At 36.7% G+C, this 12,724-nt stretch overlaps 3 protein-coding genes across 5 annotated transcripts in view; 1 reads left to right on the plus strand and 2 right to left on the minus strand.

Moving 5' to 3' along the window:
* Window positions 1–2,680, minus strand: part of ube2wa (ubiquitin conjugating enzyme E2 Wa) — a 7,798-nt gene extending 5,118 nt beyond the window's left edge. Inside the window, exon 1 of the mRNA XM_053688667.1 lies at window positions 553–2,680. Within this exon, the coding sequence (XP_053544642.1) occupies window positions 553–567 (15 nt within the window). The 5' untranslated portion in view covers window positions 568–2,680. The remainder of the gene's footprint in view (window positions 1–552) is intronic.
* A 2,016-nt stretch (window positions 2,681–4,696) lies between these two features.
* On the minus strand, window positions 4,697–8,511 carry elocb (elongin C paralog b). 3 transcript variants are annotated; one of them, XM_017494952.3, is made up of 4 exons: window positions 8,402–8,511; window positions 7,251–7,290; window positions 6,569–6,712; window positions 4,697–5,149 (listed from the first exon to the last, which is right to left on the minus strand). In XM_017494952.3, exons 2-4 carry the CDS (start codon window positions 7,252–7,254, stop codon window positions 4,959–4,961), a joined length of 339 nt encoding a protein of 112 aa, XP_017350441.1. In that variant the 5' UTR covers window positions 7,255–7,290; window positions 8,402–8,511; the 3' UTR covers window positions 4,697–4,958.
* Window positions 8,512–8,663: 152 nt separating this feature from the next.
* tmem70 (transmembrane protein 70) lies at window positions 8,664–11,247 on the plus strand. The gene is made up of 3 exons (XM_017495535.3): window positions 8,664–8,958; window positions 9,812–9,911; window positions 10,753–11,247. Exons 1-3 carry the CDS (start codon window positions 8,758–8,760, stop codon window positions 11,193–11,195), a joined length of 744 nt encoding a protein of 247 aa, XP_017351024.2. The 5' UTR covers window positions 8,664–8,757; the 3' UTR covers window positions 11,196–11,247.
* Window positions 11,248–12,724: the final 1,477 nt, after the last annotated feature.

Raw genomic sequence — 12,724 nt, forward strand, 5'->3', positions numbered from 1 at the left:
CCCTAGATTGCAGCTGCAGGGGGGAAAAAAAAATTCCATTGGAATCTCCACTGCATCTTAGACTAATGCGCAGCTCTTAAAAGTTTATCTTCTCATTATGTCCTCTCATTACCGTGTGTTAAACACTTTGTTAGGTCTCAAAACAAGCCTGGATTAATTCTTCATACAATTGTTTTTATTATAATTATTATTAGTAGTAACCTTTCTGTATATTAAAGTATTAATAGTTCAGTCTGTAAATGATTTGCTAACAGAAAAACATCATAGATAGGCTGACGAATGATATATATTCAAATCTAATTTTAAATTATTGCTAGGAATGTATGCTATGCTGAAGCTACACATCCGACTAGCTAACCCAGCTAACACGAGAGCCAAGGCTAACTGGTTCAATATCCGTGATTTTCGAATTCCATTCATAGATAACGATTTAACAAACGCATACTGGATAACGTGTTCTGCCTGTAACGATAGCCGTTAGCTATGTCAATTAAAATCTCCATCTAACAGTTTGAATTAACTCGGATTGTTTACTGTAGTTTTGTTACTCACCTGCATCGACGCCATGTTGGAACTCCCGCAAGTTCTAGACGCGTTCTTTTTTTCTCGTCACATCCGCATTTTTCTGACAAGTCCCGCCTCCTGCGTTACGATTGGCTAGTTATAGCTCTATCCTGAATCCAGATTGGCTAACTGTATCCCAGTCCGTCCTGCACTACGATTGGATAGCTCACAAGGCAGTTCATACTGTACGCGTCAAATTGTATGAATGCTGCTAATAACCAATCTTTTCTGATTAAAAAATGAAATGTATTAGATGAACTTAACTATGCCAAATTAACGATGCACATCATCTGTAGTCTAGATGTGCAACACAAAATATAACAAACAAAAACAAAAAACCCCAAACAATGAAATGTCACAATAGCGATTTAGACTGTTCTCTACTACGCCCAAAATGTCCTGGATATCTCAGCAACCAAATGGAAATCATTAGCTAATGCTAGTTGAAAATAAGACAACGCACATTTCATACCGTCTATAACATTCACTCTGTCAGCCAGTGAGAATATTTAATTTGATTGATTATGGAAAATGCATGTAACTTAAACTAGCTAGCTAAATGGTGAAAAGTAATTTAACTACATTTAAGCTGCATCCATGTTTGATCCACATCTTCTGATAATTACAAAAACAAACACAACAACAACAAAACAAATCCACTTAGTTAGCATTAAAGACCCTTAACTTTTTGCTGTTATAAAAATGTGTTTGGGGGGAATAACATTAGGTTATTGTGAGAAATTGTGAGAGTGAGAGAGAAAGAGAGAGAGAGTATGTGTAATATTTAGACACCTTAAATTTTTAAGCCCTATTATGGATCAGGACAGAATGCCTATATATGACATTTTACAAGTTACCCTTGGTTTGTTGGTATCATGAAAATGTGCTTACTTGCTAACTACATTAAGGTATACCCATAAATTGACCCATTCAGAAATTGTGTTGGTTTGCATGTTTGCTGAACTGGTCCCCTGATTCAATGAATCATTTCGGTCATGACCGAGTTGACTCAGTGAGTTCATCGATTCCCATTCCAAATATGGATAAGGCTGAAAGGTGAACAAGAAGGTCATGTAAATGAAACTAATATGTAGATTACATCAGGTATGGAAAGTTATTTTCAAAATGTGATGCGTTCCTTTTTACATTTGACCAGGATTTGGTTAAATTTCCATCGGACTACCTGGTGTACCAGAGATCAGATCTGTTTGCAGGTTACCAATTAGAATCAGGAGATCCTTCACGTCCTTGATCCCACCTCCAATTTAACTCCATATAAAAGGTGTGAGGTGAGCCACTGCACAGGAAAGACAGAGTTCAGACACATCGTCGACGAAAGATGAAATCGTTCTTCATTATTTTGGTCCCGCTGCTACTCTGTGGCACGTCTGTGGGTCTGTTCAGAAACTATACGTTAATTTACAAGTCAATAAAGTGGTCTGAAGCGCAGCGCTACTGTAGACAGAACTACACAGACCTCGCAACCATCACGACTGCCGAGGAGCAAAACAGACTTGTGCAGTCTCAGCTCCAGCATGTTCACTTGGATTGAGCTGGGGAGAACCCAGCCACTCTCAAACACCTGGCAATGGTCTGATGGACAAAATCTTACTTTCTTTACGTGGGGCTTCAGCAACATTGATGATTGTGTTGTTTTAGGTCCAATGGGAAGGATCACCACCAACTGTTCCAGCAGATGTTATTTTTGTTACAGAAGCTTGACGTTTGTGAAGGAGAACAAAACATGGGAGGAGACTCTTGATTACTGCAGGACCTACCTCACTACTTTGGCTTCCCTGACCGTTAATTGGCAGATTCCCCTGGACGAAATAGAGGCCAGTCCAGTTGAAAATGGATGTAGGTGACCGGGGAGAAGGTGTCGAGCATGTTCTCGTGAAGCTCCTGCCCAGCACCACGTTACGGCTATGGAGCTCACAACTTCAGCACACATGTCTGGGAGAACAGAGACCGCAACGAGAAGCTTAATTTCCTCTGCTACTGAAGGACAAACAGACCCATGGAATATCAGGATTTTATACCTGTGAATTTGCCTGGAATAAACATATGAATGCTTCATAGATGTCGAAATAAATTTCCAAAACTAGGAACGACATCTCAGACCTGACACGATACAATTCATCCAGACCTGAACGTAGAGACACAGCCTCTTTTTCTTCGTAGAGTTATTCTGATGTTAAGGCGCTTAAAATTATCAACAAAAAGATTTTACTTTATGTCTCAGTTCTTTTTTATTTTTCCTCTCATCTGTTTAAAAAAAAAAATATATATATATATATATAGGGCACTAAAACATCTGCAAAGCACTGACATGTACATGCCTAATGTAAATGATGGAAGTCTTGGACCAGTAGAGGGTTTCAGAAAAGTAGAGCACATTTAGAAATGTTAAGAATCTTTAACTATACAAAGAACCTATCAAGGAACCCTTTTAACTCTTTAAGGTCATTTGGAGAACCCTACAAGTGTTTCACCTTTCTACCATGATGTAGAACATTTCAAATGTGACTACTGGGATTGAATAATTATGCAATGTGCAGCTGCGCTATTGTCAGAGCTGCTGTTATAGAAAATTAAGCAACACCTTTTGACCAATCACAATCCAGAATTCAGCAGCGCCGTGTTGAAAAGAACAACTGACAAAGATGCAAGAATATTTTGCTTAATATGTTCTGTCCATTTCATTTAATGAAACAATAAAAAATATATTAAACAAACAAACAAAAAAACAAAACACTAGCTCTAAACATTCACAATGAACCCCCCCCCCGAATGATCAATTTTTGGAAAAGACCACACCCACTGAGACAGACGTCTTTGCTCCTTACGTGTACTCACAGGGCACTTTATTAGGAACATTATAGTAATACAGGCCTCCCTTTGCTCTCAAAACAGCCTCAAAGCTTCTTGGCATGGATTCCACAAGATTTTGGAAACTTCTTTGAGATTCTGCTCCATGGTGACATGACGGCACCCCACAATTCCTGCAGATCTTTCATGTTGCGAATCTCCCGTTCTACCACATCCCAAAGGTGCTGTACTGGATTCAGATCCGGCGACTGGGAAGGCCACTGAAGAACACGGAACCCACAGTCACGTCCATGAAACCGGTTCGAGACGACTTTAGCTTTGTGACACGATGCATTATCGTGCTGGAAGTAGCCATTAGAAGATGGTAAATTGTGGCCATGAAGGGATGCACACGGTCAGAAACAATACTCAAATAGGCTATGGCATGCCAAAGTGTGCCAAGAAAACATTCCCCACACCATTACACTACCTCCACCAGCTTGGACTGCTGACACAATCCAGGTTGGGTCCATGGGTTAAAGCTGTTGGCGCCAAATTCTGATCCTACCATCTGTGTGCCTCAGCAGAAATCGAGATTCATCAGACCAGGCGACGTTTTTCCAGTCTTCACCTATCCAGTTTTGGTGAGACTCAGCTTTCTGTTCTGTCAGACGTGGAACCCGATGTGGTCTGTTGCTTTTTGTAGCCCAACTACCTCAAGGATCAATGTGTTGTGCATTCTGAGATGCTTTTCTACTCACCACAATTGTACAGAGCGGATATCCGAGTTACTGTAGCCTTTCTGTTAGCTCCAGTCTGGCCATTCTCCTCTGAACTCTCTCATCAACAAGGCTTTCCCGTCCGCAGAACCGCCCCTCACCGGATGTTTACTCTTTATTGCACCGTTCTGAGTAAACTCTAGAGAAGGTTGTGTGTGAAAATCCCAGGAGATCAGCAGTCATAGAAAATACTCAAACCAGCCCATCTGACACAAACAAGCCACGACCACAATCACTGAGATCAAACTTCCCCACAACATTCTGAGGTTGATGTGAACATTACCTGAAGCTCCTGACCTGAACCTACATGATTTTATGCACTGCATTACTGCAGGTGTTCCTAATAAAGTGCTCTGCGAGTGTGTTTCAGATATTCAGAACTCTTGTGCACTGAAAAGATTTTAATGCACAGAGAGTGTGCAAACTAAGACTCTTACTGTATGAGGAAGCTTGTTGCATTCAACAATAAAGATCTTGAATCATTTCTGAAATCGGGCGAATTCTCTTATTAATGCTTATTAATAATTCATGAATATTGTCAGCTCTTAGGGAAAAACAATTTAATGAATTCTTCTTTAAAGTTAACTATTAAATTATTTTTATTAATGGGATAAGTTTCACAGGTTAGTAGTGGAGGGGGAACAGACACTGCATGCTATCTGCTTAACGACCTCCACTTCAGGAAATTCTGTGGCATGGACAAAACTAATACTGTGGGAACTAAACTTAAAAAGCATACAACACGTCCTTCTGCCACACATTTTACCTATTGTTTAAACGTTTCCAGCACATGCACGGCGAACGCGTTTAACAATCTAAGAAGTTTGCGGCCATGAGCAGTTCCAGGGCGATTTCCGGGGCGATGGGGAACTCTGGGATTTCTGTGGAGCTGTTGGTGTATCGGACTTTGTAGGTGAAATACATGCAGACTTTGGAGAGGACGTGAGACGGGATCTCTCGGAAATTCACTTCGTTCGTTTCGTTTTCAGCAAACTGGCCTGTTGGACGAAGAAAAGAAATTAGAGCTGGAAAATATTTACTGCGTTTCAAATAACACAAAGAAATAAATTATTACTTAAGCTCATATTAAATGTAAATTAAAATATATAAACTTTATATATTTTTTCTGCAGCAAAATGGCCTGTAAGGTTAAATATATTATTTATATTATACATAAATAATAACAAAGCGGTATACACATTATAAAATAAAATTTTGCTTCCATATACAGATATATTTCTATATGGCAACAAATATTAATATCTAATAAATAATAATGTAATAATAAATAAAAAATAATCCAAATAATTTATTGTTAGAATATATTTTCTTAAATATTATTGCAATTTAAAAAAAAGTGTAAATGTATAAAAGAATTATAATATCAAATTAATGTATTATACATTATTAAATATAATATTTTAGAACAATTTATAAAAGAAATTTACTTTTTTTGCAGTCATGTGTAGATATCTACAGCTGCAAATATATAAATATAATCCAAATAATTAAATGTACAATTGTAATTTTATAAAAGTGAATTATCTACAATAAATAGCTATCTATTATAGTAAATAATATATATAATATTTTATAATACAAATAAAAATAATTCAATTTTTTTTGCAGCCATATGCGTATATATCTACATGGCTGTAAAAGAACAAATACAGAAATAATTCAAATAATTTATTTTATAAATATACTTAAGAACATTTTTATAATCTATTAAAAAAATATTTTAGAGGGGAAAAAGTGTCAGAAATGTAAGAGGTAAAATAAAAGTAATGAAACTAAACACAGGAACCAATATCATCTGTTTTTTAAAATGATTTTTTATAGTTACTGCAAATAAGCAGCGCATGACATATGTAACGAGGTCGTCAAATATATTCTGAAAGTTCTAGAGGATACTCCATTTAAGGGAGTGTCACGAATCAATGAATCGTCATTCACGATACACAAGTTTTCAAACATCTTTTCCAGCAGTAAAGTAATGCTTAATATTATTAACAAAAACCCATTTTATCTCATAAAAATAGTATTTTATTTATAAGAATGAAATAAAAATATGTAACAATACATCTTTAATAATTAATTAATAAAGACATGATATCTCAGAAAAGTGTACAATAACGACAATTCATCACAGTATCTGTAGAATATCAGTATTGGGGGGGGGGGGGGGGGGGGGGGGGGCGGCGCGATGGGGGACCCCAAAAGTAAATGCGCCCTCAACTTGGAATTCCTACTCTGGAGTTCAGCAAGTGACGTCAAAATCAAGATGGCCGCTCGAGCATGATTTCTCACACACACACACACACACACACACACACACACACACACACACACACACACACACACACACAAGTTAGCTTTAGATCCATCAACATACACATGCGTGCGAGCGTACTCACCAGGGCCACTCAGCATGGCTTTGATGGTTCCTGATGTTAGCGCGTGTTCTCTCTTCACGATGAACTCATGACCATCAGAAGAGATCAGTTTGACGTACATGGCATCTGGCCCTTCACAGCCACCGTACGTCTTCTCTTCACAGTCTGGAAAAAAAAAAAAAAACCCAAAAAACTAATTTAAAACAAAACAATGAAACAGAGTTACTACCAAAGTTTCCTACAACAGCATGTCACCATGTGTAAGCAACTCTGTCCTGAAGATGTTACAGCTTTACCTCGGACTCTTACACAGCGCCGACACTAGGGACTCCTTCCATAAACGTTACATAAACAATCATCTCTTTAAAAAACAAGGCGAAGAGCGTGGACGAGAACTCCTAAACCGCCGACACGTCTAATCCTTCGCGTCATTACTATTAATCAGTACGTCTAATCCTTCTCGTCACTCTTTAAACACAAAGGAAGCGACGGCAGAAAAACTATTTCGGATATCCGACCTTGTCATGACCTTTGACCCTTTTCAGATCCACTGGTTACCGCGAGGATTCCATCCCACACATTGTTCAAGATCTCGCATTATCGAGAATGAAAAGAAAACCTGCGAATGAGCCGGCACTATAGAAACGATAACCGTTTTTTTTTTTATTCAGCCCTATACACCTTCCAGACTGACAGCTCTTACCCATCTTCTGTTCAGTTCAGCGCTTCTTCTCCTTGTTCTTCTGTAAAACACAAACATTAATGAGCGAAATACAAAAAATATCACAAGCGTTCCTTAAAACATCATTTATGTAGAAGCTAAATCTTACCAATATACACTTATTTAAATGCATTTTATTTTCTTTATTTCCTGTAAAACAGTTGTTTTATTATTATTTTCCCAAATTAAAAACAATCAAAACCGTTTAAAGCAACGACACTAATGTTTTGGATAAAATTTCAGCAAAATAAATAAGTTACATAAAAAATTTTTTGTAAACATACTCTCACTTCTTTACTACTTATTCCTCTCTTTTTCTTCCTCTCTGCTTCCCTTTTTGTCTCGGATTTATTTTCTCTAACATTTCTTTTTTCCTTCTTTCTTGCTCTTCCAACATTTCTTTCATCATCATAAAATTAAACTAACAGTTTGGAAGTCTGGAACTGGAGAACTTTCCTCTTCTTCTTCTAAAACATTTCTTGCATTAATTACCCAATTCTTCCATTCTTTCCGCTTGTCTTCTTTATTTCCGTTTACTCTCATCTATTTCCTCCCCATATCTTTCTCTTATTTTTGTCCTTTTTTATCATTACTCTTTTCTTCCGTTTTATTTCCCCCTTTTCCACCGTGTATTTTCCTTCGTCTTCTTTATTTTCTCCTCATCTTCCTTCCTTTCTTTTCGACTCAAAACATTTGTTTTTAACCACTTTTTTAAAAAAAGTTTCTTTTCTTCTCCTCCTTTCACTTTCATTCTTGTACTAATTGTCTTCTCTCTTTTCTTTCTTTCTCTTTTTCCTCACCAACCGTTATCAGACAACTTTCTTGCCTTTATTCTACATTTCCTTCAATGTGTTTTCTTGTTTATATTTCTTCTCTCCCCCTCTCTCCCCTCCCTTTTCTTTCATCGCTCCGTCATCCCCAGCTCTCCGCACGCGCTGTGTATTGCTGTCAGCAAACGTAAAACGGAAACCAACCAAACACAACTAAGCTTACGTTAGCTTTTAGCTAACACGACACATAGCTGACTCACGTTACCAAGACGAGTCTGTGGAAAAGAACGCTGGTCCATATTCTTATAAAATAACATATTATACAACATTTACATGAACGGAAACTGTAAAACACGGATTTACCTCACGATACACTAACTCGCTCTTCTTCTCCTGGAAACCACTAAACTAATGACTGCCTCCCACAACCGGAAGCGTTCCCCTCGTTCTTCTTCTACTTTAGTAGAATTCACTTCCGGCGAGTACTCGCTCGACCTTTCATATCTTTATTTGTAAACTCCAATTGAAATACAAATAATATCAATTATGTGATCATGTATTCGTATTGTATTATTTTTCTCATTTCTTTTTTGGTTAATTATATCAACACACTAATAACAGTTGGGTTCCAGGATGTCGCGCTGTTGAAGTACTTCCGGGTTGTACATGGCGGCTCTGCAGTAATCCGAATAGGTAGAATAACGTTAACGTTTCTGAAAATGTTCCATTTAAATGTCTTACCGAGGTTTAGATTTATCTCAAGAAATCAGCAGATATTAAAACACATCCACCGAGGCAGCGTTTATTTCCTGAGCAGCTCTCAGACATCTTCTGCTCTGAACAATAACCATCATTTACTGCAGTCAGTCCAGAGGACATCCTTAACATCCTTAACACCCTTAAGATCCCAGAGAAATCAGGTGAACATGGGAATCTACTACACATGTTTATAAAACAAAATACAACATGTTACCTTCACTGCAGGGGGAATGCTCTCCTTTAGGAGGTCTAATTAATACTTTAATTAATTATAATGATGATGTTGATCTTAATTGAAATTACTGAGATATTTCAGAAGGCAGAACATACAGCTGTAAGACATCAGGAGTCACATCTGCTTATTTTGTTGAACCCTTCATTTTAAGTTGGTGTTATTTAAAGTGTTTTAGTTCATGCAAAAAGAACACTGAAAAAACACGGGTTTAAAAATATGTAAATATTTTAAATCAATATAAATATATATATTTTTTAAATATAGAAAACTTGAACATCAAATCAGCAATCAGCTCTCTCCAGTATTTGTGTGTGTGTATATATATATATATATATATATATATATATATATATATATATATATATATATATATAATGAGTGATTTTTCTACTCATTTAAGTCAGAAATATCATTTTGTTATAATTAAAGATAACGTACAATATGTATCACAATATTTAGGTTTTGAAAAGAGTGCAAACAAAACAGATCATATTTAAGAAGGAAAGGGAGTGTAAAAACAGATTAGTTACTTCTTACACAAGTAATAATAGAGATTTAAAAGTAGAACACCTGTTGATACTCAGAGTAGTCAGAAACGTCTATCATGATGCCAGTATATTATAGAGAGATCGATATTCTAATCGTCATATCGTGTGTGTTTGTTGTATGGAATCTTCTTTAAGTCTGGATTTGCTGTGGGTAAAATCTTTTACTCAAAATCCATGTGTTCTATTTATTTAATTTTATATGATCTTCTAACTTTGTTCTTTATTCTTCAGATTCGACCCTGCGCGTACGGACAATGTTATTCCTCACTGCCGGGCAGTACTGACGACGGAGTTCTGATCTACACCGGCAATCTGGGCAAGGCCGTGCTCGGTAATTCACTTGCACTACATTCCCATTTGGCTAATCGCACAAATGTTTTGCTTTAATTAAGTAAGAAAAAAATGCCAATAAAAGACATGATTAGATCTACATTTATGATGTCTGATTTGCCAGAAGCTTTTATCCAAAGTGGTTTACATGTAAGTGACCCCAGTTCAGTGACAGAGCTGTTAAGGAAGTGAATATCAGCATCAGTTGCTACACATTGCGAAACCTTGTTATAAAAAATTCTCATAAAACAGCTTCAAGATGAATCATGATGTCGTGAAAATTATTTCGAAGCCAAATAATACAGGTAGGAATCCTCTGAGACACATCTCAGAGGATTCCTACCTGTATTATTGTAATTATTATTATTATTATTATTATTATTATGTGTATTTCTGCCTGTATTATTATTGGTATCCTGGAGTATTCCTAATGGATTTATCATTAGTATCCAAAAGTATTCTTCCCTGTTTTATTATTGGTATCCTGTCATATTTATTATTGGAATCTAAGCTAATTTCTAAACTAGTCTCTAACCTAGACTTAGCAGTTTTTTTTTAAAAGTAGTATTCCAGAGTAATTTATTATAGTACCTATAGTATAATATAAAACATTAGTTCTGTAATATCCTATTTGTCATGTACAAAAATAAAATTTTACTCCGACCAAAGAGAAAAATCACAGCATTACAAAAAGTTGCTTATTGTGTAAATCCTGACAGCTGGTTCTAAAATTTCAATTCTGTGACCCTATTGGTTGTTTGCACGCTGTCTGTGATTGGTTGAAATCTGTCTTATTATAAATCATTCCGTATTGAGTAACTAGGTTTGTGTTCGATTTTCAGGCGTGAAGTTTTTCTCGTACTCCAGTAGCATGTTCAGTTTGTGTGTGATGCCCCTCGTCCTCATGAAGACGGGCATCGGCATGAGCAGCTTTGCGATGAAGGCGGCTTTCTGCGGTTTTATCGGCTTCTTCACGTTCCTGACTCCGGTCCTCCTCCACCTCGTCACCAAAGGCTACGTGGTGCGCTTGTATCACGACAAAGAGACGGACATGTACACGGCTGTCACGTACAGCGCGCTGCTGGTGGAGAAGAAGACCACGTTTCACCAGAGCGACGTGAAAGTCCCAGACGTGAGCCGAATGTTCACGAGTTTCTACGCCAAGAAGCAGTCGATGCTCATAAACCCGATGCTGTTCGACATGCCACACGACTACAATCACCTCATGGGCTACGATCAGCCTTTCTCCTTCGACCCAGACGACATCAGTAATGATAAAAATTAGCCGTTGTCACTCATTTTAATTTAAAACATAATAAAAGTTTATTAAGAAAGCACTTGACTTGTGATGAAATGAAGAAAATGTAAGATAAATAATGATTTTGCATTTTCTTGGAGTACAAATTGCTTGGTATATCTTGTAAAACCTGGTATATAAATTATTCCTTGATAGAAGGGAGTTTTGTCCTCCATAACTGATAAGATTGCTAAGAAGGACAATGCTCCTTCCAAAATATCGATCTTTAGACAGCAATTGTTTTTATAATAACATTGTATTAAATAAAAATAGATTTTATGGCATCTTCATAATGGAGTAGGATCTTTTCTCAGACCTCAGAGGCTCACTAGTGTTCGCACTGATTATGAACATGTACTCTGAATTCCTCTCAGAACCCCCATCAGGTTAGCTTATGTTAGCCAAAAAGCTACCAGTGAAAACCATAAACATGGGTATAGTTTAAAAAGTCCTCTAAAACATCATGTGAGATTAGGTTATGTTAGCTAGCTAGCATAGCTGTGAAAGTTAAACACATTTTTTTGTTGTTGTTGTTGCAAAAACCCATCTAAAATCCTGTCAGGTTAGCTTATTTTAGTTAGCTAACAAATGTTAGTGTTGAGAATTATAAACACATGAATGTGACTTAAAATCCTTTCAAAAATCCTGTCAGATTAGTTTGTTAGCTAGTTAATGTTAGCATAAATTTTTATAACTGTTATAAACAGGTTTTTAACAAGATTGGAAATCTTCTCATTAGCATACCCATGACAATTAAACACATGTTTAAAAATATAAATAAATAAATAGAATCCTGTCAGAATATTTGAACACTAGCTGGCTAGTGACGATTATGTCAGTGAAGATTAGGAATATTTATCAATCTCAGAAATCCTCTCAGGTTATATTAGCTAGCTAGCAACCATTAGCAGTAAGGATTGTACACATGTTTGAGGAGGACTTAAAGATCCTCGGGGACATCCTCTCAGGTTAGTATATGTTAGCCAGTCTAGCTAGATAGCATAGCAGTGAACTAAACCCCATTCAAAAACCAACAATTTAGCTTATGTTAGCCAGCTAGCTGGAGTTAAAAATGAACATTATGTAAGATATGAATAAAATCATGTCAGGTTAGCTTATGTTAGCAAGGTATCTACAGTTAAAAATAAAGATTAGAACACCGTAATGAATATATTCATAGGTAGCTCATTTTACCTAGTTATCTAGTGTTAGCAATAAATATGCTAAACACCTATACAAATTTATATAAATAAAATCCTGTCATTAGTGTGAGGGAAATGACTCATTTTTACTTTGTAATAGTTTTGTTCTTGTTCTGTTTCATTCTCATGTGAGGATAACACCTAAGAAGGCCACGTCATGTCGGTGAGATCAGTGCAGAATGTTTATCTGCGTACAGAGACACGAACATCTTCCAAGATCCTAAAACAAAGCCTGTGTGAACTGCCTCACACCGCTTCTCATCGGTACACAGGAGTGTGTCATGCTCTGAGTTTCATATCTATAGTAGTGGTTCA

Source organism: Ictalurus punctatus, chromosome 20, assembly GCF_001660625.3.
Source record: "Ictalurus punctatus breed USDA103 chromosome 20, Coco_2.0, whole genome shotgun sequence".
Lineage (NCBI taxonomy): Eukaryota > Metazoa > Chordata > Actinopteri > Siluriformes > Ictaluridae > Ictalurus > Ictalurus punctatus.

What these genes read in the sequence shown, in the direction of transcription:
- elocb (XM_017494952.3), bottom strand. An exon ending in AGCCATGCTGAGTGGCCCTG is followed by an intron (nt 5,150 to 6,568) that starts GTGAGTACGCTC and finishes TTCGTCCAACAG; the next exon opens with GCCAGTTTGCTGAAAACGAA.
- tmem70 (XM_017495535.3), top strand. Translation starts at nt 8,758, where the DNA reads ATGTTCCATTTAAATGTCTTACCGAGGTTTAGATTTATCTCAAGAAAT. An exon ending in TAAGATCCCAGAGAAATCAG is followed by an intron (nt 8,959 to 9,811) that starts GTGAACATGGGA and finishes TTTATTCTTCAG; the next exon opens with ATTCGACCCTGCGCGTACGG. An exon ending in TCTGGGCAAGGCCGTGCTCG is followed by an intron (nt 9,912 to 10,752) that starts GTAATTCACTTG and finishes TTCGATTTTCAG; the next exon opens with GCGTGAAGTTTTTCTCGTAC.